This window comes from Lynx canadensis, chromosome D3 (assembly GCF_007474595.2).
Source record: "Lynx canadensis isolate LIC74 chromosome D3, mLynCan4.pri.v2, whole genome shotgun sequence".
NCBI lineage: Eukaryota > Metazoa > Chordata > Mammalia > Carnivora > Felidae > Lynx > Lynx canadensis.
The window spans coordinates 14,253,794-14,280,900 of record NC_044314.2 but is presented as its reverse complement, the minus strand read 5'-3'; the positions used below and the strand labels follow the sequence as shown (position 1 = coordinate 14,280,900).

General features: G+C 46.9%; 1 protein-coding gene across 1 annotated transcript in view; it reads left to right on the top strand.

The window, feature by feature from the left end:
• TNFRSF11A (TNF receptor superfamily member 11a) overlaps positions 1-21,669 on the top strand; it is a 55,372-nt gene extending 33,703 nt beyond the window's left edge. Inside the window, exons 5-10 of the mRNA XM_030335799.1 lie at positions 497-590; positions 2,143-2,237; positions 3,821-3,934; positions 7,020-7,072; positions 8,420-9,182; positions 21,140-21,669. Of these exons, the coding sequence (XP_030191659.1) occupies positions 497-590; positions 2,143-2,237; positions 3,821-3,934; positions 7,020-7,072; positions 8,420-9,182; positions 21,140-21,489 (1,469 nt within the window). The 3' untranslated portion in view covers positions 21,490-21,669. The remainder of the gene's footprint in view (positions 1-496; positions 591-2,142; positions 2,238-3,820; positions 3,935-7,019; positions 7,073-8,419; positions 9,183-21,139) is intronic.
• The last annotated feature ends 5,438 nt before the right edge of the window (positions 21,670-27,107 follow it).

Here is a 27,107-nt window from a genome sequence, read left to right as displayed (position 1 = left end):
TGTTTTTCTTAGAGAAAACTTTGTTACAAACATTCTAGTGTCCGGACTGGTAAGATTTAGCTGGTCAGGAGTCATGACAGGAAGTCTGCCTTAAAAGCTGTGAAAAGGCTGCCATCCTTTGTAGACAAAAGCTGCTATGAACCCAAAAGGCTGAAAGGGGAGATCGGACAGGTGCCTGGTTAAAACAAGGCAGACAGCAGGCTCCCCACGTGACCAGGACAGCGGCTCTGAACAGCAAAGCATGGGTCCCTAACTCAGACGCTGATGTCAGTAGCCTGACAGTGAGCCAGTTACCTTTCTAAGGGCGGTGCTGGGACGCTGGGCCCTCTACAGCCAGGATGAACCAAAGCAATCGGCCGTAGGCGGTGACAGTGGGAGTGGGGAGGCTGGGGGCACTGGCGGGGCTCCTGATCTCGGGTCCTCGGGGCCTTCAGCCTGGCCGATCTCTAAGTGTGCCTGTTTGTTTTGTTTGTTCTTTTGTCCATTTTGTTGACAGTGCAGCTCAACAAGGACACAGTGTGCGAGCCCTGCCTTGTGGGCTCCTTCTCAGATGCCTTCTCTTCCACAGAAAAATGCAAACTTTGGACCAAGTAAGTGACAACAGAGGAGCCAAGAGAGTTTGTTGATTTTATTTTGTTTAAAAAAATTTTTTTTTAACATTTATTCATTTTTGAGAGAGAGAGCCTGAGTGGGGAAGGGGCAGAGAGAGAAGGAGACACAATCTGAAGCAGGCCCCAGGCTCCTAGCTGTCGGCACAGAGCCCGACACAGGGCTCGAACTCACGGACTGTGAGATCACGACCTGAGCCGAAGTGTGAGGCTTAGCCAACTGAGCCACCCAGGTGCCCTGAGTTTGATTTTAAACTCCACCTGCACTGTCTTCAACTTGATGTGTGACAGGAGCTCTGTACTACTTTTTAGATTCAGTTGGATCGAATCTTTGACTTCCAGTTGCAGCTTCTTTTTTCGTTTTTCTAACCTTATTTACTTGAGAATGACTCTTGATGTTTATTATCATTCCCTCGCCGCTCCCACGCTTCCCAGCTTCCCCACACCACCGGTGTATTTGCCCAGAGATTTGTGTGTGTGTGTGTGTGCATATGGAAGCCTCCTGTTCATGTAAATGTTTGCATACTCTACACATCTTGGGCTTCTTCACATAATATATGCTAACGGGAGCTCATTCCATGTTTGTTGACTTAGATCTTTGTGGCTTTTGGTCGCTAGTGTTTCACCATAGAGCTATACCATCATTTTATTTAATAATTTCCCTTTTGATAGCCATTTAAGTAGTTTCCAGTCTGTCACAGTAATAAATAATTCTCAGTGCATCATCTCGTGTATATATACTGTTTCGCACTTAATGCGTGCGTGTGTGTGTGTGTGTGTGTGTGTGCAGTGAAATTATATGTATATATAGTGGAATCCCTGGGTCCTTCCATTGTGTGCTTTTTATTGAATACTAATATAAATACATGTATTGAATCCTAAAAAATTCCCAATATAGTAATTCTCATTAGATATTTATTTTCTAATCCACTTACGTTTTATGTTGAAAAAGATTTTTTGTGTTTTCAGCTTCAAAAGAGCATTCAGCAAAAGTTTATCACTCAGCCAAGGCCACTGAACCATTTGGCATCTTTACTGAAGACACCAATGCTCTTTTCCAGAGCACAGTCTCAGACTAGTTCTTAGAGAACCCTGGCAGTGGTTACTTTTGCTCATTCATTTGTCCACCCTTACAGTGTGTGACAGGCACTGGGGATTCCCGTGTGCAGGAAGACCTCAGTTTTTCTCCCGAAGGAGCTAGCAATCTAGTGGAGTAGAGCCTTGTGTAGCGTTGTTTTTTAAAAAACAAGAATATTCGGGGCGCCTGGGTGGCGCAGTCGGTTAAGCGTCCGACTTCAGCCAGGTCACGATCTCGCGGTCCGTGAGTTCGAGCCCCGCGTCAGGCTCTGGGCTGATGGCTCGGAGCCTGGAGCCTGTTTCCGATTCTGTGTCTCCCTCTCTCTCTGCCCCTCCCCCGTTCGTGCTCTGTCTCTCTCTGTCCCAAAAATAAATAAACGTTGAAAAAAGAAAAAAATTAAAAAAAAAAAAAAACAAGAATATGAAACCGAGTACTTAACCAATTCTACCTCCACAGCTGTAGCGTTCTCGGAGAGACGGAAGTACGTCATGGGACCGATAAATCAGATGTGGTTTGCAGTTCTTCTCTGCCGTCTACAAAGCCACCAAATGGTATGTGTAAACAGAGCGGGTTGGTTGTAGATATGCCCAGTTTCGTCCACTCTTCTAGATGTCTCCCAAAGTACCTGTGGGTACTGAAGGGGTTCACCTCAGTTTCATCCCATCTGATCTGTGGTCCCCCTTCACTTCCATCGGTGTTCTAACTCGACATATGTTGTTTACTTGAAACTTTCCTGCTGGAATGGATGACTAATAAAATATTCATATATGCAAAAATAGAAAGAAAGAAACAAAGAAAGAAAAGAAAAAAGAAACGGAGCTATAAACATGAATTAAAATGCCCAAATATGGCAGGATAGTGGAGATCACAGTAAGGGTGTCTGTGGGAGATTTTGGTCACCAGCTAGAGTTAGAGTATCGCTATTGTTATATACGGCACATTTTGTAGATCAAGTTAATTTTAAGTAGCTTAAGTGATTAACACTTGACGGAAAAGTTGACAGCTTTTGTCAACTGGATGCTGGTTACCAAGGGGAGTGACATGGGGCAGAGGTGGGTCCAGATATGGCAGCACTGGAGATGGCACACACAGCAGGAAGACCCTCGTAATGAGGCAAGAGAACCCAGGCCACAGATTAATGGGGCTAATTAAGGGTTTAGGTTTGACATTTTGGGAAACAGGAGGACCCCTAAGCATTCCGCACATGGAGTTAACACAGAGCAGCATTAAAAAAAAAAGACCATTTTAAAGATAACATTGGAAACAACTGAGGGAATGAAAAGCTACAATTTTTTTTAAATGTTTGTTTTTTTTTTTTTTTTGAGAGAGAAAGACAGAGCATGAACGGGGGAGGGGCAGAGAGAGAGGGAGACACAGAATCCAAAGCAGGCTCCAGGCTCCGAGCTGTCAGCACAGAGCCCGACCCGGGGCTTGAACTCGTGAACCGTGAGATCATGACCTGAGCCGAAGTCGGATGCTCAACCGACTGAGCCACCCAGGCAACCCAAAAGCTACTCTTAATAAGAGAGAAGGAAGGGAGAGGCGGGAGTCCTGGAAACCAGGGCATGTAAACCAAGAACCCATCATATAAAGGTTCTAGTAATGAAGTGATCAAGAGGGATGGGAGAAATGGTTGTGTCACATTGTGTTGTAGATGACCTACCTGAAACACTTCGCAGGACGGCCATGGTTCTGTTCTCACGACCGGCAGAACCCTGGTGCCACGTTGTTCTTTGGAAAGAGATAGGATAAGGGGCTTCCTTTGGCCTTGGAGGCCGTCCAGCTGGAGGGAATGAGGTGTCGTTCTTGGTAAGCAAAGATGGATCTAGATGGCACGGTCAGCATGATTAGAGTTGTGCTAAAATAGCAATGTTTAAAGACAGCCCTGGGCTGGCTTGCGGAGGGACGCCGGGCGCGAGGCTGGCAGCAAAGTCACTTTCCCCCTTCCAGAGGTCAGCGTTCTCTGCACACCTGCCATCAGAGTTGGGGACCGTCCTTCTTCTCTGCTGTCAGACCAGCATCCTCCACTCTGGGGTTTGATTCAAAGGGTTTTGTTTTTAAACAACAATTACAATAACTAGAGAATGATATGAAATCATCTTTAACACCTTTTTCTTATTTTCTTCCAATACAGAATCCAAGATATACTTGCCCGGTTTAATTATTCTGCTTCTCTTCATATCTGTGGCATTAGTTGCTGCTGTCATCTTTGGTGTTTACTATAGGAAAAAAGGGAAAGCAGTAACAGGTATTGTATCTACACTGGTTTTTGAAAAGTAATCTTAAAGAAAGCAGATACCTTTCTAGGTTCAGGAACTGATGACTCTTAGGCTGTGTGTTCATGCAGGATAGATCATCAGGTGTGAATGAGTTGCCTTTTTCCAAGAATACCAACGTTTTTAAAAAATATTGAAAAAATAGTTTTAATATTTATTTATTGTTGAGAGAGAGAGGTAAGTTGAGAGTGGGGGAGGGGCAGAGAAAGGGAGGCACAGAATCTGAAGCAGGCTCCAGGCTCCGAGATGTCAGCACAGAGTCCTACACAGGGCTCGAACCCTAGAATCGTGAGATCATGACCTAAACTGAAGTCAGACACTTAACCAACTGAATCACCCAGAATATTTATTTTGAGAGAGAGGGTGAGAGAGACAGAGCAAGCAGGAAAGGGGCAGAGAGAGAGGGAGAGAGTGAGAATCCCAAGCAGGTTCTGTGCTATCAGCGCAGAGCCCGATGTGGGGCTCAGTCTCGTGAACCGTGAGATCATGACCTGAGCCAAAATCAAGAGTCGGATGCTTAACCAACTGAGCCACCAGGCACCTCAAGAATACCAACATTTTTGGGGCGCCTGGGTGGCGCAGTCGGTTAAGCGTCCGACTTCAGCCAGGTCACGATCTCGCGGTCCGTGAGTTCGAGCCCCGCGTCGGGCTCTGGGCTGATGGCTCAGAGCCTGGAGCCTGTTTCCGATTCTGTGTCTCCCTCTCTCTCTGCTCCTCCCCCATTCATGCTCTGTCTCTCTCTGTCCCAAAAATAAATAAACGTTGAAAAAAAAAAATTTAAAAAAAAAAAAAAAAAAAAAAAAAGAATACCAACATTTTTAATGCACCCACTTAAAATAGAGACAAATGTTCCAGTAAATGGCAGACATAAAGTTTTGACTGGGGTCTTACCTTGCAATACGAAAATGAAATTATGAAAATTATCTTCTATTCAGTAAAATTTAGGTGCTTGTTCTTAGAATGAATAATCGGGTGTTACCTTGTAAGAGCAACTATGGTGCCTTTTAGCCTCACATCACATTTGGCTTCTACACGACAAAGCTGAAAGAGTGTCGTTTTTAAGAAAGGATTCCTTGAGCGATTTCTTCATGCTTTCGAGGTCAGATCTTCCTCTCTTGGAGCACCTGTTGTCCCGCCATCCTTTTTCCATTTTCAGTTGCTCGGGTGTTTGTCATATCCACCTCGGCTTGGCTGTGGTTCGATCAGTTCTCCTGTATCACATGCATGGACTTCATGAAACGTCACATATCTTGCTGTTTCTATTAACGTCACGTTACTTGATGTAACACGGGGCAATCAAAAGTTTTTAAACAGGGAAGATGATGTTTGAAGATGCTTATGTTAAGCAGAGAGCAGTGTTCTGTTCTCTTTGAGTCTACTCATTATTGAATATTTTTATTTAGCGATGCTCCACTTCCCTAGCGACCCAGTAACTAGGGATTTGAATAATGCATGTTCAGATGGTGAGGGTCACTTGTGGAGTTTATGTGAGATAAACAGATTTCTGATTTTTTTTTTTTTTTTTTAGTTTTTGTCTCTGTAATAATCTCTTACTGCCATATCTTCTCAGTGAGAAAGACGATGGGTCTACCAATTACCGAATGAAGGTTTAGAGCTGTTGGCTTTCCCTTCATCTGTTCATGGGGCACACGTTTTTTGGCTACCAGGGATGGGACTGGCACTGGGGGCTCGTTACCGAGCACCACAGTGAGACTGAGTGCTAAAAAGGGAAATTACGGAGCTCTAGGTGAGCAGATAACAGGGGGTCATCTGACCTTGGGGCCAGCAAGGGTCTCCCAGAAGAGATACGGAGCTGAGATCTGAAGGCCAGTTGGCACTAGTTAAGGTTAGTGCCACTGGAGCAGAAAGTCAGGACCAGCGTGATATGGAACTGGATGGGGAGGGGTGGCCAGATGATGGAGCGCAGCAGGCTTGGGTTCGGAGTTTGCTCCTTATCCTTAGCAAAGAGTAGTGAAAACAGCCCTCTGGTTGTAGATGGAAAACAATTTTGGGGGTGCAGTAAGAGTGGATGCAGACATATAGTTAGGAGGGCTTTTGCAGTCATCTGGGAGAGAGATCATCTTAGTAATTATGAGTATCCCCTCTGCGTACAAATATCCTTTCTTAGTACCATTTGGGATTATCTAGTACTAATCCCTCCAAGGGAAGAGCTACAGGTTTCCTTTTATTTGGGGTAACTTTATTTTTGTGTACTTTCAAAAATACAGAAAAGACGCGAAACTAATAACAAAGGTCATTGCAGTAACTGACACATATTGAATATTTATCCTGTGCCAGCACGCTTACGCATTTTACGCGCAGTCGCGAAATCACAACGGCACCATAAGGCGGGTGCTGATATTTCTCCCGTTTCATGATGAGGAAACTGAGGCTCAGAGAATTGAAATGGACCGGACAAGGTCATGTAATAGAGAGCATTAGCTATTATCATGACCTGATTATCTTCTAATGGAGAATGGACAGCACCGCCCCCCCCCCCCCATCAAAGTCAGCGGAGATGGGCTAAAATTCTATCTTTGTAGAACATAAATTCGTAGGTTTTATGGACTCGGGGCCCGCTGGAGCCCAGGGGGGCCTGCCACAGCCTTCCGGCGTGCAATTTCCCTGTGTTGTACAGACATTGGAGTTAGGGTACTGGAAAGCCAGTGTCCCAGACCAGTGTCTTCTTTATTCCCCCCGCAGCGCCCAGCCCCACCCGCCTGTCCCTCTTCCCTCGTATCAAAGAAAACTTGCAAAGGGAAGGAGAACCACTGAAGTCCTAACAGCCACTCCGAGTGTGCCCAGAGGAATTTGGAAGAACGTTAGTGTGTGATACTTGGGCTTTGCAGAGATCAGAAAGTTCTGGTTTCGGTAGGAAGAGTCTTTGAATTGGTTGATTTTTTTTTTTTTTTTTAATGTTTTCACTCTCAGGAACTCTCACTGAAAAGACTTGCAGAGGGCTGTGTTTAGAGATACACGCAGCTGACAGAGTGGTCAAGAATACTGAATTAGAGGAAATAATAATATGAAGTTCTTATCCTTACTTTGTTTTTCTAGCTAATTTGTGGCACTGGGTCAATGAGGCTTGCGGCCGCCTAAGTGGAAATAAGGTAAATTTAAAAGTCTTAAGTGTCTCCTTAACGTACTTTTAACAGTAAGCTGTTGACTACTAACATGTAGTCATGTTAGTACATCTAACTGTAGCGGTTAGTAGTCAAATGCCGAGCCCCGCTGGGAAAGGGGTACAGCCTGGAGGGACGGAGCCTCCAATCCCAGGATTGGTCGCTACAGGATAAGCCAAAGCCCACACAGCTGCTCATCTAAATGCTGTTTTCTTTGCATTTCATGCCACGCATCATCTCTGTGCACACACATCAGTTATGTTGCTTTCTGGTGCCAGTCTTGATCGCCTAGGACAGATTCTGAGTAGGAAAGAGCTGCCATTTTCCTTTACTCCAGAGTGATTGAAAAGAGTTATTTTGGTAACTTTTAATTTTGATCTATTCAAAATTATAGAAAAGCAGTGAGAATAGCACACAAAAAACTGCCACATGCCCTAAACTCAGACCCAGCAATTGCTTATACTGTATCATTGGCCGTCTGTCTGTGTGTATATGTCTATGTGTGCTTTTATTCGTGGTGCATTTTAGAGTGAAAGGCAGACATCATGCTCCTATACCTTTAAATGCTTCAGGGTGAATTTCCTAAGAGCAAGCACATTCTCTTACATAACCTTAGAACCTTTATCAAAATCAAGAAATGTAATTGTGTTACGAACTATTATCCACATGTGCTATTAATTATTAATATGTCTTCAATTACCTGATTCTGTCCCTTAAATCTATTGTCTTTAAGGCATGAAGAATATAAACTTTAAACTGGGAGCTCATCCTGATTCTCCCAATTCCAATCCCAATCCCAACACTACAGGATTCATTCGGTCTTTCCCTCACCTGGATTTGAATCTCCCCTCTCCCATTCCCAACAGGATGAAATGTGGCTCCCGTTACTGTCAGTATATTTGCTCATTGGCTCAATGACGGAACACAGAGACAGTAGTTTCACAATTATTAAACTGTACCACAGCAAAAAAACAAAGCTACTAGCTAGAATTCATTATTTGTTTACAGTTGTTTTTTTTTTTTAATTTAGATTGAACGTATATGGATGAAACACTGTGTTCTAAAGTTGAGTTAACCCTTTGCCTTATTTGGGTGTGAACGTGCTGTTCGTGGGAAATGCAGTTTGATTCATTCGTTTCTGGTTGGATTCCATTTTAGGGTTCTCCCCCACTCTGTAATTTTAAATAACACAGGCAAAGTACCATAGTGAGTGGTCCATCTGTACTTGTCACGGTGGAAATAATTACTATAAACCATTTTCAGCTGTGTTTAGCAGGAACACGTTCTAGTAAGTGTGGGCATTAATACCTGTGCCTTCTGAATTGAAATCTGCAGGAGTCCTCAGGCAACAATTTTAGCAGCACTCATATGGAAGCCTCTAGTCAGCGTGAAATTTGTGAAGGTGTCTTACTGCTGACTCTGGAAGAGAAGATGTTTCCCGAAGATATGTGCTGTCCAGACGGCGTTGGCCTCTGTGGCGGTGTGTGCGCAGGGGGTGGTCCCTGTGCACAGGGAGAAGATGCTGGAGTGCTCACCTTGGTCAGCGAGATTGAGGGGGATCCCTTCAGGCAGATGCCCACGGAAGACGAATACGTAGACAGGCCCTTCCAGACCCCAGACTCTTCACTGTCCCTCCCTCGGCCTGGCAGCAAATCCACACCCCCTTTCCCTGAGCCCCTGGAGGTGGGGGAGAATGACAGTTTAAGCCAGTGCTTCACTGGGACAGAGGGCTTGGTGGATTCTGAAAGCTGCAATTTCACGGAGCCCCCGTGCAGGACCGACTGGATTCCCATAGCCCCCGAAAAGTACTTGCAAAAAGAAGTGGAGGGTGGCAATTGCCCCCACTGGGCCGCCAGCCCCAGCTCTGCAGAGGGCTGCGCAGGCTGCAGAAACCCTCCCGGGGAGGACCGGGAACCCCTCACGCCTACCGCGAAAAGTGGACCTTTGCCCCAGTGCGCCTATGGCATGGGCCCCCCGCCTGAAGAAGCAGCCGAGGGGACAGGCCAGCCCACGGACAGGGCCGACGTAAGGCTTCCCGGCTCGGTGAGGGGAGGCCCGGGGTCTGGAAGCCCCTCCAGTGACCAGCCACCTGCATCTGGTAAGTGATTTTCCTGGTCCCTTCCTTCTGAGCTTTAAAAAAACCCTGTTCTTTATGCAGTGTTTGAAGGCAAGTGTCACAGACCATTTGGGGAGGAAGGATGCTAACGTGGGGAAAATTTTGCTCGCACGTTTCCTCCTGATAGACCTCTTTGCAGGGTGGGTTTTGACCCCGTCCGCACATTGGGTTTGTGACGGGTGTGTGACTGTATCCTCCAGCCCCCGGGACTGTCTTCATTTACACATGCCTCACCGCCCGCCCCTGGCAGTGAGCCTCCCAAGGCAATGGCAGCATTGACCTCGGGACTGGCTGAAGTCAAGGTGCTCCCTCAGATTTCTGGGTTCTGTTTGTGTTTTTAAAGCAACCTACTCCTCAAAGCTCCCGAGAAAGCTTTTATAATTTTCAGGGGACAAACATTGTTTACTTAATTCTTAATTAATATTTATGGAGAGTATCTCGGTTCGATACCAAATTCATGATGCAGTATAAATGTCCTTCGATGCTTTATATGAGAAGCCCCTTTTACAGCCACAGCATATAATGTATTTATGGAACCAGGAGGATAATTTTACAGTTTAAAATCATGATAGAGACTTATCGTTGCATCACTGCTTGAGCACGAATAGCCCACCAATTATAATAACTTTTTCCCCAAGGCTAAGATGCCGTCTGTTTTATCGTAGTTACAAGGAACTTTGCCACTGGTAGTGTGAGCTCTGGGTTTTATCTACCACATGGGGGGTCAGGGATCTCTCTGAGAGTCTTCCGACAGCTATAGACACTCTCTCCAGAAAAATGAATAAGTGCACATATACCATTTAAAGGGCTTCACAGTTGAGCATCCGACTTTGGCTCAGGTCACGGTCTCGCGGTGCGTGTGTTCGAGCCCCGCATTGGGCTGTCTGCTGTCAGCACGGAGCCTGCTTGGGATCCTCGGTCCCCTTCTCTCTCTGCCCCTCCCCCGCTGGTTCTCTAAATAAACAAACAAACAGACTTAAAAAAAAAAAAACTATAAAGGGCTTCACAGACTCCTCCCACCCTCAAAAAGGAAAAGGAAAAAAGCCCATTTGTGGACCACCTGTATCCTAGGATGCCTTTTTCTTTTTCTTTCCTGCCTCTTTATTTAGACCACAAGTAGTACCAGCAGCTGGTCTTTGAATGATTTTATGACCCTGAGGTAGCTAGGTCCTACCCGAAACACAGAGTCTCTTCTGCCTCATGCTGGCGATGGCCCCTGGCTTATTTGATAGAAGAGTGTACTTTCATCTGTCTTCTAAGCTTTGTGGTTTTGCTGTAACTACACAGATTTCTTGACGTGTAAATTCTATCGTATCAATTCTCAGACTGAAAGGAGGAGACGCGTTTGGGGATATTTTCAAAGAACCGATGTGTTCTTCCTTCAGAAGACCTCAGCGTTAAGATTTTAAGGAATTTCCATAACTGAAAGTTGGGCTCTACTGTTCGTTTGTATGATTCTACTTCTTTTTTTAGTGGTTAATTTTCTTCCTATCGGTCATAGAGACATACGAAACACTAGCGTTTTGGACTGTGGGGAGCTGGGAAACCAAAGCTGAGTGTGGCCGTGGCCATGTCTTAGTAAGACTGCCACTGTGTGAACAACTTCGGCAACTGTTGGAAGAAGAGTTGGCCGAATTTGTTTATTTTTTTTTAAAGTTTATTTATTTGGGGGGGGGGGGGTGCAAGTGGAGGCGGGGCAAAGGGGAGAGAGAGAGAATCCCAAGCCTTCCCAGGCTCTGTCAGTGCAGAGCCTGACGCGGGGCTCGAACTCCCGAACCGTGAGATCATGACCTGAGCCAAAGTCGGATGTTTGACTGAGCCACCCAGGCGCCCCATGTTGGCCAAACTTAAAGAGAGATTTTTTTTCTTAGTGTCACAAAGCCAAAAGCTAGATCTGTGGTCCCCTGTAAAGAGTTAAAACAATGCCCTAGTCTGTTTTTTATTATCATTTCTTTTCTCCAGCACTAAACAGCTAGGCATGGAGGAAAGAAAAAAAAAAAAGTGTGTCATCAACTAAGTGGTGTTAATTTGCAGAAAGTTTACACTGCTTTCTCTCTGTTCATCTGGTGCTTAGCCATGCAAAACATCCGTGAGAGCCCGCGTGTGGATGCCAGCAAGAGGGCCAAGTTCATTCTAGCCCGAGGAGAAGCAGCAGCCAGACTGATTTTTGAGGCTGTGCTGTTCTCTCCATAATTGCTTCTGCATGAACAAGCCTTCTGGTTTCTGGTCAAAATCGCACTTCCTCATTATTGCTTTTTTTTTTTTTTTAAGATTGTCATAATGTACGTTCTATATAATGTGTGAAAGAATGGAGCTTGAGTGAAAAATCAGAGGGAGGTCTATTCGTATTTGATCTCCTGAAAGCCACTGTGCTCTCGAGGACTTGAAGGAGGTGGCTTTTTTTAATTGGGTTTTAGATTTTTAGGTGTGGGTTTTTTATGTTTTAAACTTCCGGAGGCGCCTGGGTGGGTCAGTTGGTTGAGCGTCCGACTGTTGGTTTGGCTCAGGTCACGATCTCACGGTCATGAGGTTGAGACCTGCATGGGGCTCTGTGCTGAGCACGGAGCCTGCTTCAGATTCTCTCTCTTCCTCTGCCCCTTTCCCCATTTGCACGCTGTCTCTTTCTCGCTCTCTCAAAAATAATAATGTAAAAAAACTTGCAACCAAATCAAGTGGTTTCTGGAAACAATGACATGATTGGGTACTTCCTCAGTAGGGGCGGGGGGAGTATCTCCTTCACACCCAGCATCCCTTGGAAGCGAATGATGGTTCTCCAAACAGTTCTACAAGCATAACTTTTAAGAATAATATCCAACGTTAAGGCTATTTTCTCAATGTTATAATTCTTTCTTTTTAATGTTTATTATTTTGAGAGACAGAAACACAGCATGATGGGGGAGGGGCAGAGAGAGAGGGAGACACAGAACCCGAAGCAGGCTCCAGGCTCCGAGCCGGCAGCACAGAGCCCGACGTGGGGCTCGAACCCATAAACCATGAGGTCATGACCTGAGCCGAAGTCGGACGCTCAACCGACTGAGCCACCCAGGCGCCCCTTAGTGTTGTAACTCTTAAAGAACGGTGAGAATTGTTAGCAAAGACCCATAAGGGGAACGCATACATTTGGTTATGTCTTCTATAACCACTTCTTAATTTACATCTTAAATTACTATCCTGATGACGTAACGGTGGTTACCTTGGTTACAAATCCTTTCACCTGGAGTTTGGAGAATTCTCACTGTGTCTAGAAAATCATTTCCTGTGGAAGAAAGAATAATGTGTCTGTAGTGACTGGTGACTTGTTTTTGGCCCCTGAAATCACTTACTTGGTTTGGCCACTTTTGAGCTGGAAACCGTTGTTTATTTACAGGGTCCACAGTGATTATTAACGAACACCAGCTACATATTGATTTTTCTGTCATATCTTTATTGACAGTCTACTGAGCTACAGAGACTTGGGAAAGCTTGCCAAGCAAGTAGGGATTGAGGTGAAGGAGTGGACAACTGAAGAAATCAGTAACTTGAGATCACAGCCTGCTCTCTCCTTCCCCCGCTCACCCACCTCGGTTCTGGCCAAAGCCAGCCCCTTTTAGTACGAACACCCCTCACTCTCCTCTTCTGTGCTTCTGTTACTGCCAGCCACCCCGTCCGTGCACTGGCCCTTTTTCCAGACCGCCCACTCCTCCTGTCCTTCCAGGTCCCAGCTCAGATGCCACTTCTGGACAGAGAGGGCAGGCGTGCTGCCTGCACGGCCCCTTCTGTGCGCTTTCTGTCCTTCTCACTGAGCCCGGCACCCCCGCACCTTTATCAACGAGCCGTCTCTAGACAGCCGCGCCATTCAGCGGGAATTTCCATGAGCTTTGCCACACCTGATCTTTCCAGTCTCTCCCAAGGTGACTTAGTCACGGCGTGTCCTTCTCATTCATTCATTCAGCCAGTCATGAGTAACTAGAGAACAAGAGACCATGTTTGTTTGTTCCCTAAACTCACTCTCCACCTCCTACTTCTTCAGTCTGTTCTGGGGAGCGGGAGGCCAGGCAGGGGACGGAAGGACTGACATTAACTATCCTGGACAGACCTCAGTGTCCTGGGTAGAGGAGGCAAAGGTGAGCTGGTTCATGCAAATGGCACAGACACACCAAGGCCAATTCCTGGGAGCCAAGGGCACTGGAAGATGAAGGGCACTTGCCCGTTTCTCCCATCCCTGGGTCCCCCTCTCTTGACATGTCTATTCTTGACCATCCATTTCCACCCAGAAAGGACAAATAAAGGCTTTCCTACCTCAATTTTCTTCCCTTTCCCTCCACTCCCCTCAGGCAATGGACAATGCTCTATTTCTTTTATTTATTTATTTATTTATTTATTTATTTATTTATTTATTTATTTATTTTAGAGAGAGAGAGAGAGAGAATAAGTGAGGAAGGGGCAGAGAGAGAGGGAGACACAGAATCTGAAGCAGGCTCCAGGCTCTGAGTGGTCAGCACAGAGCCAGGCACTGGGCTCAAACCCAAGAACTGCAAGATCATGACCTGAGCCAAAGTTGGACGTTTAACTGACTGAGCCACCCAGGGGCCCCCAGTGGACAATGCTCTGTTTCTAACTTTCTTTTCTCTCCTGTTGGAATGCCGTCCACTAGCTTGGGTTTCACTTTTAGCTAAGTACTATAAGGGCAAGTATTAGGTCAGTGAGTCTGTAAGTTAAAAATGACATTTTATGATTTGGTTATTGGGCAATATTCATTGGTACTAGAAGTCAATGCGTTATTTGAAAATATATGAAAAATTTGTTCCCTGTTTACTTTAATTCACTCCTGCTTGCTGTCTCTCTGTTCTGATGGGGCTCGCTCTGGAAGAGTTTCATTCGTAAGCCATTCTAACTAACTTTCGAGCATGATTCAGAATGGAACTATTAAATACTGGTTCCCTGCCCTTATCATCATATACTCCATTCCTTCCAAATGCCTAAAACAGAGCTTACATTTCCATAAAAAGGAAAATCACATGAGAAGCATATGGGTTAAGTATAAAATAAGATTTTAAAAAATTCCAAAAGAACTCCGTGTAGCCTGGGTAGTTTGAGTGTATTTGTGTATATTTTTAGTTCTGTTCCTTGGAAGAAAATCTACATGACAATTGGGTGGTATTATTTGCTATAGTTCTTCTGATTCAGTATTCATACGTTATGCATTTTAAACAACATAATAAGCTTTTGAGAAGAGTATGTATTACCTTGCTTAAAAATGTGAATTCTGCCAGAGGTTGAGTTCTTAAAATGAAGCTTGTTTTCTCTGCCCAAGAAATAGAAATTCCATGGAGTTGGCCATTGTGATGCATGGACTTATTAAAGTGTAGACATCTTTCTGATCATGGTGGGACACTTCATTTGGCCATTGTTTCTGTTGACTTCAGTGCTATTTTTAGCTCTCAGGTTACCTGGAAAATCTGCTAGTTAAGTCACATGAAATATTAATCTTAACTGAACCAATCCATTTTTAATGTTAGAAATTCTTTGAAATTTCTAATTTAATAAAAATCATCATGTCATTCTGGCTCCCAAATCCCACTTTTAGGTAGCTTGAAATACAATTCCCAGTCTCCCTGTGTTGAGAGACGAGTAGACTATTAAAAAAATTTTTTTTAATGTTTATTTATTTTTGAGAGAGAGAGCATAAGTGAGGGAGGGTCAGAGAGAGAGGGAGACACAGAATCCGAAGCAGGCTCCAGGCTCTGAGCTGTCAGCACGGAACCCAACGTGGGGCTGGAACTCATGACCCACGAGATCATGACCCGAGCCAAAGTAGGACACTTAGCCGACTGAGCCAGCCAGGTGCGGTGAGTAGACTATTGTGACATCCTGATTATCTGTTATGAAGCCTAGACCTTAAACCGCTGCACTGCTGCTTTACGTGGGGTCTGCGCAGCAAGTGATGCCTATCATGGCCTAGGAGTCCTCTCCCTTCTGCCAGTTGTCTCAGGAGCTGCTGTTTTCACAATCGTCGGTTCTTTTGTGAGGGAAGCTTTCTTTCCCATGCCTCCAACCCCATCTTTGTCCTCAAGTGACATGAAGTTACAGTCACTGCCGGGGGCAGCCTAGCAGGGGAAAGCTGTCGGAAAGGCAGCTGAGGAAAGTTAAGGAAGGTGGGGAGGGACCTTGCTTTGCTTGTTTTCCTGGAGGCTCAGTAGAGACAAAAAGCCTCAGGCCTTTGTGAGGCATCTTGGATAAGCCTCATCTACGCCATGCTTCCCTTTACATTTTCTTTTTTTTTTAATGTTTATTTATTTTGAGGGGGAGAGAGAGAGGGTGCGAGAGTACAAGCGGGGAAGGGGCAGAGAGAGAGAAGGAGAGAGAGAGAGAGAGAGAGAGAGAGAGAGAGAGAGAGAGAGAATCCTAAGCAGACTCCCGCTAACTGCACACTATGCCGTCAGCACAGAGCCTTTCGCGGGGCTCTGTGAGATCATGACCTGAGCTGAAATCAAGAGTCAAACTCTGAGCCACACAGGCGCCCTCCCTTTTCATATTTCCCTTAGCTACCAACAAGGGCTGCGTCCCCCTCTAAGAGCGGAACAATCTGGGGCTTTCCTTGGCACTCACTGGAAGGAGCTACCCCGTCAGGGGCCGCTATCAACTGCAGAAGCCACGGCAACCATGCTGAAAAGGAGGCCCCTCGGCACCCATGTGATCAGGCACCTTGCTGCCATGGGGACCTGGTAACTCACCGTCCCAGGGCCTTGCCCTCTCTGGTCAGCTTGCATAACCCTATACAACCTTTGGGACCTGAAAGGAAGAAAACGCATTTTAAGAAATGGTTGCTATTGAGAAGAACAGTTCAGGACTGAGGTGTATTACAGGATAAGGATATTACCAGCTCCTTCTAAATTGACCTTGATCGACTCTCGTGCTGCAGGCAGGTCATAGCGGACTTGGGTGAGGAGAAACGAGACCATGGGGGTTTAGTGTAGAACTATACAGATGAGTGTTCAAACCAGTGACCGCCGTCATGATGAATTATTTCAGCGAAGAAAACAGAAGTTGGTTAGATTTCTAGAGGGAAGTTCCCTCTCCGTCTTCAGGACATGTTGAGATCCTCCAACGAGACAGGGATGGAAAATAACATTACCGCCTGGCACATTGCACCAATCCGTTTCCCTGCGAGTTGCACACGCACAGACACTACGTTCCAGGGGTAGTGATGCCATCCGCGCACCTGAGCCTGGTTCTCTCTTTCCCAGGGATTTTCAGACCCATCATCTCATTGGACCCTTGTGCCGTCCTGCGGGTATTCGTGCGTTCATTCTTTCGTTTAACAGGTATTGTGTGCTACTCCATGCGGCCGCACCCTGCCAGGCCGGCGGGGCTTGAAACTTGATTCTCATTTCACAAACTGAGCAGGCCGAAATCTGGAGAGGTGTTAGGTGGCTTGTCCTGAATCCCACAGGTAGGGAGGGCTGAGCGGAACAAGACCGGAAGCTTCCAGACCCCTGCTCTCTCCCCTGTCCCTCCCCACTGCTCACTCTCTTGTACTCAGGCAGCCACTGACAGCTCATCACTTTAGTCACCAGTTGGCCCCTTCTGCTCTTCAGGGACCACGACACCGGGATGACACTGACATAATTAGATGCCAGGCAGGTGAGTCTGTATCAGGAGGAGCCATGAGGAAAGAAGGCCGTTTGGCAGTTGCCATCCTGGAGGCAGTGTTAGCAGGGGGGGAAAGCAAACCTGGAATGCTCACACACAGGGCAGCTGCGGGCTGGTGGGCACAGAGCAGCCCGCCCGGCACGGAGGGAGCACTCAGAAATTCTGGATTTGGGGTGTTGTTCCCATCACTGTGGTTACCATGGAAACATATCATGGGATCCATATTTTAGTGGCGCCAGAAGATAGCCTCTGCAGCTTAGTGTCTTACTAAACATTTAGTTCTTTATTGGTACAGAAAATTAGATTCACGAACACTTCAGCAATATTGAAAGATGGCCAACCTACGGGATGTCACCTCCAAAAAGAGTGAAGCTAAACGAAAGCATCTGTGTAGGGGAAAAACCCAGGGTAATACTTTAAGTGTATTTATTTTTTGAGAGAGAGAGAGCACACGCACACGCATGGGGGAGGGGCAGAGAGAGAGGGAGGGAGAGAACCCCAAGCAGGTTCAGCACCGTCAGCGCAGAGCCCGATGTGGGGCTCAAACTCATGAACCATGAGATCGTTACCTGAGCCGAAATCAAGTCAGATGCTTAACCGACTGAGCCGCACAGGTGCTCACCACCACTCCCCAGAGCAATACTTTCAAGGGCTGCCTGCCAGGTCAGGACCCACTCCATAATTTCCAGAACCCACTGGAAAATGAAAACACAAGGTGTCCATGTGCAGAAATTAACAAGAAATTCAAGATGATGACCGTAGAGCAGTAAACCCGGCGTGGCCTTCTGAGTGCGGGGCCCCACGTAGCTGCACAGGTCACATGCCCGTGAAGACGGCAGTGATGCCACTTACTGTCATTGAGAAATCAGTAAAGCTTTTTAAGGAAGTTGAGTCTGTACCAGTTTACTACTCTCAAAAAAGTCAGTGTGGATGAAACGGCCTGGGACTTAACCGAAGGTGGTTTTTGTCATTAATTATACCTTGGGTAAAGGAGAAAAAAAAAAAACACATGTGAAGAATAAAATTGTTTGAGAATCTCATACTCATTCTAGATAACTTTTCTTTACATCCTAATTGTTAGGAATTTACAGGTCTTGTCCACCTCCCCCACTCTGTCCCTACCTCCCCTCAAAGAATAATATTCTTGATCCGGCCTATGAATCAAAGAATTCTGAAATGTGTAAATGTATCTTGGGCAAAAGGATTTGAGTTCCATTTTGGAAAAAGAGAGGGGAAGGGAAGGAGGAAGGGAAAGAAAAAAGAATACAGCTTCTATATCAGAGATATTGTTTGCCATGAGGCAATTGGCATGGGATAAAATTCTTAGTGTGAATAATTAAACAGGATCTTGATGTACAAGACGATAAAACATGGGCTTTTACTAGAGCTCCGACAAGATGAAGATTCTGACAAGGAAGAAGGTAAACAACAGTGGATTCATGATGATGATTTGTTGGAAAATAAAATTTAAAATGAGGGAGAAATTGTATATACCCTGACCTAAGTAGATAAATCTCAGTATGAAGACGGCGAAGAAGATGGGAGATTAAATTCAAAACCATAAATCAATCACACGGTGGTTAGCGGTGCCCTCTGTGTAGTTTTACGTTATAAGGACGAACAAGAGCATCACCAAGTCACTGACATTGTCACAACAGACTAGAGGAGCTGTACTGAGAAAATCATACTTTTTAAAAACTTAATTTTTTTTTGAAGGAGAGCACAAACTGAGGAGAGGGACAGAGGGAGAGAGAGAATCTCAAGCAGGCTCCACACTCAGCAGAGAGCCTGATGCGACGCTCGATCCCATGACCCTGGGATCTTGACATGAGCCGAAATCCAGAGTCAAACACCCAACTGACTGAGCCATCCCGGGCGCCCCTCTTGAATATCTTTTTAAATTTAAAACATAGAACTTAACGTTCACGCTATTTTTAGTAAAGGCCATATGTATTGGGTGTTGATAGTTTCCTGAGACTTTTTTTACATGAACCTCACAATCTTAATTTCTACTCTCTATGTCTTTAGTGTGGAATGAGAAATTACAGCCATTTGCAAAGCAAATGTGAGTGCGAGATCCTTTTGCACGTTTCGTGTGTTTCATTTTGTTTCTTTTCTCCACAGTTCTCTTTCCCACACCACCGCACCAATTCAGCAGTTTGTTGAAGCTGTCTCTTGTCTCGAGTCCTCTTATTTGGGTCCTTGCAAAGCAGTCACTTGGGTTTTTACAGAAACATTTCCCCCTTTTTTTTTATTAAAAATTTTTAATGTTTATTTTTGAGAGAGACAGAGTGCGAGTAGGGGAGGGCCAGAGGGAGGGAGAGACACAGAATCCAAAGCAGGCTCCAGGCTCTGAGCTGTCAGCACAGCGCCTGACGTGGGGCTCGAACCTGTGAACCACAAGATCATGACCTGAGCCGAAGTCGGACGCTTCACCAGCTGAGTCATCCAGGCGCCCCAAACTTTCCCCTTTTTATCACACTTAGATTTTACCACTTCACAAAATAGTTAATAACATTTACTAATGAGTTCAGCTGGTAAAAACAGAACTGAGAACCACCTTGGTAGCTGGTGGGAGCAGAAAGGCATAGACGTACTAGAAAGTAGACTGCTAGTTTAGAGTACAGTGTATGTTCTGATCACCTGTTGGGATATTTCAGAGGAAATGGAGAACGTGGAGCCATCCAGCTAGCTGGTGAACGGGAATACTAGCTGGCCGCCCCCGTGTTGCTTGGGGGGTTATTAGGCAAATAAATCCCCACCACTACCTATCTTGAAATATATACTGCATACAACTGCCTGTGGGAGAAATAGCATGAGTCGTAGATCTTCAGATTTGTTGCTCACATTTTATTTTTTTAAGTTTTTAATTATTTTTGAGAGAGAGAGAGAGAGCGTGCGCAAGCGGGGGAGGGGCAGAGAGAGAGAGAGAGAATCCCAAGCAGGCCCTGTGCTTCAAGTATAGAGCCCAATGCAGGACTTGAACTCCAGAACTGTGAGATCATGACCTAAACAGAAATCAAGAGCTGGTCACTCAACCGACTGAGCCACCCAGGCGTCCTAAGTTGCTCACATTTTAAATCTTATAGTTTCATGGGTCACTGGGCCTCCATTTCAGCTTCCCTGGAGGTATCTTGTGGGTAGAGGGAAGGCTCCCCAAAGGGATTCCCTGTAAGCTGTTGGTATTTTAGACCCTCCAAAACATGCCTTCCAAATTTGAGGAAAATCTCTTCTTGTGGAGTGGTGATAGAAAGTTAATGTGTATAAATTGTTATAAAGCTGGGTCACAGTAGAGGAGAAAAAAAAAAGAGGAAGTTAACACTGAGGAGCTATTTTGCTGTTCACCTCTCTGTCAGAATGAAAGATTTTGTTTTTGATACTGAGTGTTGGGACATTTCTGCATCTACTTGGTTTATGGCACTTTTCACCTGGGACATTTCTAGCTATCAGTCTTTAAATAGAAGAATAATAAGAGTAGCAAGTTTCCTAACATTTGTTGAACTTTCTATTTTCCAAAAGGCCCATGAATTAAAGACTGGCCAAATCCAGTCACCCACAAAGAAGTGATATAGAGCACCCCCCCCCCCAGGGACTAAACACTCCTCAGGCTTCCGAGGAAAGAATGATTTACAGGATTTATTTTTTTTTCCATTTTCGTCTTCTGAATCTCTTTTGTTCCAGGAGTTAAAAACGAAGTGTTAAGGAAACTGATTTAACCTAAATCAGTTAAATACTAAATCATGCTAAATACTGAGCCTGGGTGGCCCCCTGGCCCTCCAAGGCTGAACTGTTAGGGACCTGCGTGGAAGGTACAAAAAGCTATGACAACTGGTCAGAGGGGAGGCTGGGCTGAAGTGGGCTCGGGGTCCTATCTGGCAATGACCTTTCCTCCTGCCCTGCGTTCCCCTCCTGATGCACTGGACATGACGAGGCCACTGGCTGTTTGCTGCAGGTAGATCTTGCCCAATGCACACGCATTCCTAGGTAGCAGCTGCACCTGTGCGTCTTCCTCCCAGGTGTGCTCTCAGCAAGCTGAGTCCCACGTGGCAAACGACAGCTGGAGCGTGGCCTGTGGTCTCGCTGCTCTCCTCTCTGCCCCTCCTTCTTCTGCCGCAGTCAGGCCTGCTGAGATGAAAAATGATGGAGCCCCTCGGAGGGTCAGATGCACTTTAGAGACGGTGTCGGTGAGGAGAGGCCGCCGCTAGAACAGCCTGCTTTCTTGGGAAACTTCCCTATCACAAGACCAAGTTCTCACCAAGGGCCGATGACTCATCCTCTGCGTGTTCTCTCTTCCTCTCCCCTTGTAGGAAATGTGACTGGAAACAGTAACTCCACGTTTATTTCCAGCGGGCAGGTGATGAACTTCAAGGGCGACATCATCGTGGTCTACGTCAGCCAGAACTCCCAGGAGGGCCCGGCGGGGCCCGGCGGCGGCGGCGCGGGGGAGCCGGTGGGCCGCCCGGTGCAGGAGGAGAGCCCGCCGCGCTGCGACTCGTTCGCGGGCCTCGGGCCGCGCTTCCCCGACCCATGCGCTGACCTGGAGGCGCGCCCGGGCGGGGGGCTGCAGGAGTGCGGCTCCCCCGGGCCCGACAAGGCCTCGCGGCCGGTGCAGGAGCAGGGGGAGGCCGACAAGGGCGCGGCGAGGGCGCGGCGCTGAGCGGCGGGTGACTCGCGGCGGCTCTCGGCCGCCCCCTCGGAGCCGCTCTGCGGTGGGGCGGGCGCGGGGCTCGGGGCCATCCAGCCCGGGCTCGGCGGGCACCACAGGGGCCGCGCGTTCCAACTTGGAGGCGGGGAGCCGCACGCACCTGCGCCTGGGCGGGACCGGGGCCAGGGGCGGGCCGGGAGGAGGCTCGCGCGCCTGTGCCCGGGCGGGGCCTGGGGACGGAGCGCACCTGCTCCCGGGCGGGGCCTGGGGGCCGCGCGCACCTGCTCCTGGGCGGGGTCTGGGGAACCGCGCGCACCTGCTCCTGGGCGGGGCCTGGGGACTGCGCGCACCTGCTCCCGGGCGGGTCAGGGCGGCGGCCCGGATCTGCGCCCAGACGCCCCTCTCTTCGGTACATCGTCAAATTACCTGACGTTCTCCACCTGTCTTGCTCTTTATAGAATCGGGCCCTTTTTAAAAACCTGCATTTGTGGTCACCATTCACTGTTACCCACAGTCACGTATCCACTGATGACACGGGTAGGCGTCGCTCCACTTTTTACCTCCTTTTAGGGTTTTCCTCCATCCCCTTCCATTCCCCATTATCATTTCATCAGTAGTTTGTCTCTTTATGGCATCTGTTTAAGTGATTGTTCTGTTCTTTTTGGGTCTCCCCCCCCATATTTGTATTTCACTTCCATAACATTTTTCTTGATACAACCCCCCCCCCTTTTGTTTTTACTCTGTAACGATTTTCTTGAAAATTATCCTTAGGGTGCTGGTCTTCTTTACATATATTTGCACCCCTTTTTGCAAGTAGGCTCCCTGTGTTTTGGTGACGGCTTTTTTGGGGGGTAGGGAGGTCTGTACTAAGCACTTTTGGGAAAAGGCTAGGACTGTGAAGCTTGGAGGGAGGCTCAGGGAGCAACTGGAGTGACTTTTTGTTTTTGAAATTTCTTCTGTGTTCTCGTTTTTTTAGAGGAAGGAAAAAGGGAAACCCTACTTCCCCCTGAATGTTTTTAAGACTCTGTCAATCCTCAGGCAGAACTAAGTGGTAGTGTGTCCTTCTTTCCCCCACTCCCAAAATGGTTCACCCCTGAGGTGAATGTATTTACTCATTCCAGTAGAGGCCGTCAGGTCCTAGCTGAATCTCTAAAGATCCAAGTTGCTGCAGCTTGGTGTTCTTACTTTAAACAGAATCCTCATATTATGCATTTAAGAAAACTTATCACAGAGACACTTTTCTCTTAGACCAGCCCTCTTGTGAGGAAACACACAGCATGAGTCAGATTGAAAGGAATTACCTGGGTTGGTCCATCCGTTGTGGTGAGTATTTAATCTCCTCAGGTGCCAGGGGCCACAGGTGCCCAGCTGAAGGAGTGGCCATCATTGATTTCTCCCTACTGGTTGCAGATCTCTTGGAAATGCTGGAAAACTATCAGCCAGTTATGAATTTTAATGGAGAAGCAGAGGGTGGCTCTATAATTTATGGGACTCCTTTGCTGGCAAAAAACAAAAACAAAAACAAACAAACAAACAAAAACCCCTGCAGGAAATAATTGCATTGCCAGGATGATTAGTTTATGGGAATTTACTATCTGTTCTGCCCATTTTGTTAACATCCATCCAAAAAGAGATGTTATGGGGCACCTGGGTGGCTCAGTCGGTTAAGCATCTGACTTCAGCTCAGGTCATGATCTCATAGTTTGTGGGTTCAAGCCCCACGTCGGGCTCTGTGCTGACAGCTCAGAACCTGGAGCCTGGTTAGGATTCTGTGTCTCCTTCTCTCTCTGCTCCTCCCCTGCTCATGCTCTGTCTCTCTCTCTCTCTCTCTCTCTCTCTCAAAAGTCAATATTAAAAATTTTAAAAAGAGATATTATAAAAGTGGAAGAAACCATTATACCTTTTGATATGGAATGTATTAAACAGACAAAATATGGTTCACAGAGTAGAATGCTAAGCTAAAGACCCAAGTTTCTGCTATGACTGTTATCATCTCACTGATGCTACTTTTAGCATTCTGCGCTTTCATTTTTCTTTCTGTAAAAAGCACTAGTGATCATTTTTGACACTTTCCTCACCCAGGGATAACAAAAGGATGCTACAGTGAATGTTAAAGTATCTTGAGCTCCTTAAATAAAAGGTGCTAAATAAATACATAAGAATCTACTTTCAGAAAAAGGTAGTATTCTTTCCTACCCTGATCCCTACATTCTATATTGATCCAAACACAATTAAATGGTAGAAATGTATAGCAAAACAGGTCCGTATCTGTGTATTACAGAGATGTTTGTGACAAATGTAAACAGAATATAATGAAGACAATAATGACAAACTGGGGAATGTGACAAAGAGATTATTAAACTTATATTTGACCATAAAAAAAATTTTTTTTCATGGCTTGTTTAAACAGGGCTCTTTGTAAGGTAATGGTGTGACTTACTCCTGATCTCTAAGTTGTGCTGTGGTGTCGGATGTTGGTGTCTTATTGGTCGAACCCTCAACAACAGAGTTGGGACAGAAATTGCTTCGCTTTGATGGTATATCTGCTGTTGATCTCATAATAAGAAAATTCTTTAAAATATAGGCTGGCTGTGCAGTGAAAGAGTTGAAATGGATTCTAGGGTCTCCTACCCACATTTAACCCAGCTACCAGAAGAAGGAAGAATTCATTTCTCTCTCTACCTGTAAGTGCAAAGAGCAGTTTGAATGTGATGTACTGGAACCTTCCTCTGGTGGGGGAGGGGGATGCATCCCTGCGGTGAAATAAACCACTAACTTTTGGGGTCCCAGATCCATGAGCTGGCTTAGCTTGGTTGGGTCTTCAGGCCTGGGTGAGCCCGGGTAGGCTGACTTACCCACGTGCGGTCTGCAGGCTGGCTGGCTGGGGTTGGCTGGGCCAGACTGAACCTGCCCACATGCCCTCTCATCCTTCCAGCAAGCCAGCCAGACCTTCTCTGGTGGTGGCAGAGTTCTGAGAGAGCAAGCACACGCGTGCCAGGCTCTTTGAGGCCTAGACTTAAACTAGCATGCTGTTACTTCTGCCACAGTCTTTTGGCCAAAGCGAGACATGGGCAGCCCAGACTTAAGAGTTGGGGAAAACAGACCCCCGGCCTTTAATGGAAAGAGTTGCAGAGCAATATAGGGAGAGGGAGGGATGCAAGGAGGGGGAGAGTGAGTCCCTTTTCCCATCTATCTACCTCACATCCCTTCATTGGAGAGGACTGTGGATGCCCATGGAGAGACACCCACATCCACAGTTCAGTAGTGAAGTTCCTTCCAAAGCCAAGTGCACTTTCTTGGGGAGCTGGGTCTACTGTACTGCATTCCATTGGCACAGATCATGACAATGGCACAGTTTGGAAAGTCGGGAAAACTGGTGAAACACCTGGGCAGAGGAGCCTGTTATATTGACAGATAAGAGATGTCCTGTTCACTCTTCATGCTGAGTCAGCAAACAACTCTTTATAGTTAGGTACTGGGCAAAAGATGAGCCTGACCGAAGGTTCTGTCTCTGGTGGAAGAGGTGTCATTTCGAAACGTCTGCCCGTTGTCTGAGGGGCCGTGACTCCCCTTGGCCATCTGCTTTGGGGAGCCGTGGGGTCCTGTGGGGGCACCAGTTGCATTACCCCCTTTGAGGAGAAGGGAGTAAGCGTTCAAAGGCCTAAACGAGTTGTCGTTTTTATTTAGTGTGCTTTTTATGCCTGGGCCCTGAGCACCCCTGAGAAAGGGGCTGAAGCCAGCTGGAGAGTCCTGAGGCATCTGGGGACATCCTAGGGAGTTAGCGAAGACTTTGGACATTGCTGTGCTCACCAGAGGAGCTTCTAGGAAGAGGTTATCTGTGGAATTCCTGCCGGCCGCCAAGGGAGGGCCCTGCTGGTTGGTGAACAGACTGCCTTGCTGCAACCGTAGCCTTGCCAGAAAGAGGTGGGGACCTAAAATCGGGCAGTGGTGGGGCCAGCAGCAGGCACAGAATGTCCGGTGCAAGCACTGAAGCCGAGCCCAGAAGTGAAGGGGGGCACAGACGCTGGGAATCCTGGACGGGCATTTCCACGGCAGCCCCACTCAGGAACCGCCTCCCTTGGTGAAACAACTCAGTGTCCCGTAAGGTTTGAACAAGGGGAGCACACAATACATTTCCAAGTGGAGAGGAACACAAGTGGATTGTGACCCTCTAAGATCCTCTTTGCCCTGATTTCTCATGCTCTTCTGAGCCTGACACTCAGTCTCTGTCTCTGTCTCTGTCTCTATCTCTGTCTCCCTCTCTCTCTCTCCCTCCCTCCCTCTCCCTCATTACTACCCAGTTATCTTGACCCCAGGGTAAAGTTGAACCTCCTTCTTAGTTAACAACTCTTTTTTCCACTCCCCTTCGTAAAGCTGACTGTGCAGGAACACTTTCCAAACAACAACAACAAACTCTTCATTTAAGAATAAGGTAACTGGGGAGCTGGGGTGGGGGGCGCCTGGGTGGCTCAGTCGGTTAAGTGTCCGACTCTTTATCTCAGCTCAGGGCATGATCTCATGGTTCACGAGTTCAAGCCCCACACCCACTCAGGCTATACGCTGACATCACAGAGGCTGCTTGGAACTCTCTTTCTCTCTCTCTCTCTCTCTCTGTCTCTCCCCCTTCCCTGCTAGCATGCACTCTCTCTCTCTCTCTCTCAGAATAAATAAATACACCTAAAAAAAAGAATAAGATTAGGAATAGCATAGAAGTTAAAATGACAAATTGCAGGACTTTGATAGTAACTTCATTCTACTGCAAGGCACCGGTGAGGTTCCCCTGTTCCCCTATGTCAGACGAGATCGGGCGCGTTCAGGGTGGTATGGCCGTAGACACCCTGTTCCCCTATGTAATAGGACGAGCAGAAGAGTAGCAGTCAGACCTGAGGTCAAAACTCAGCCCTGCCGCTCGCTTACGGACTTTCCTCCTGCGGCTTGACTTCTTAGCCTTATCTCCCACGTATGTTAATTGAAGATGACAATATTAGCGTATATACGGTTGTGCGAGAATGAAGTGGGATGAGTCCCTGTGCACCGGCAGAGCTCCTAGAAGATGGTGGCTGCAGAGCCCCATCTGTCACACGTCACTCTCCCTCTGTCTCCTACAGCTCTCCATCCCTGGACTCAGCGGCAGTCTCAGACCTCATGTTCACTTCCTGTAAACTCCCCCCGCCGTCCACCTTGGACGCCTTCCCACTCTTTTTAAAAAAATTTTTAATGCTTATTTATTTGGGGGGGGGAGGGGCAGCAAGAGAGGGAGACACAGAATGGAAGCAGGTTCCAAGCTTGAGCTGTCAGCACAGAGTCTGATGCGGGGCTCGAACTCACAAACCATGAGATCATGACCTGAGCCGAAGTCGGCCACTTAACCGACTGAGCCACCCAGGTGCCCTTCCCACTGTTTGAAACTAGGTCTGAGGGCTGTGCCTTTTCCGTAGCGAATTCACAAGACTGTGATGGCTGACCCAAACTTGTCATCATCTGCCATCACCCTTGGAGAGAAGGGGGCTTATGTCCCATGTAGCCCATAATATACTGCCTTAACTGGCCAGTACAGTTAGAATGGACGCTGGTGGGCCTTTCTCTCCTGGCCTCAGACATTTGGGGAAACCGAGGGATAGCAGGTTGAA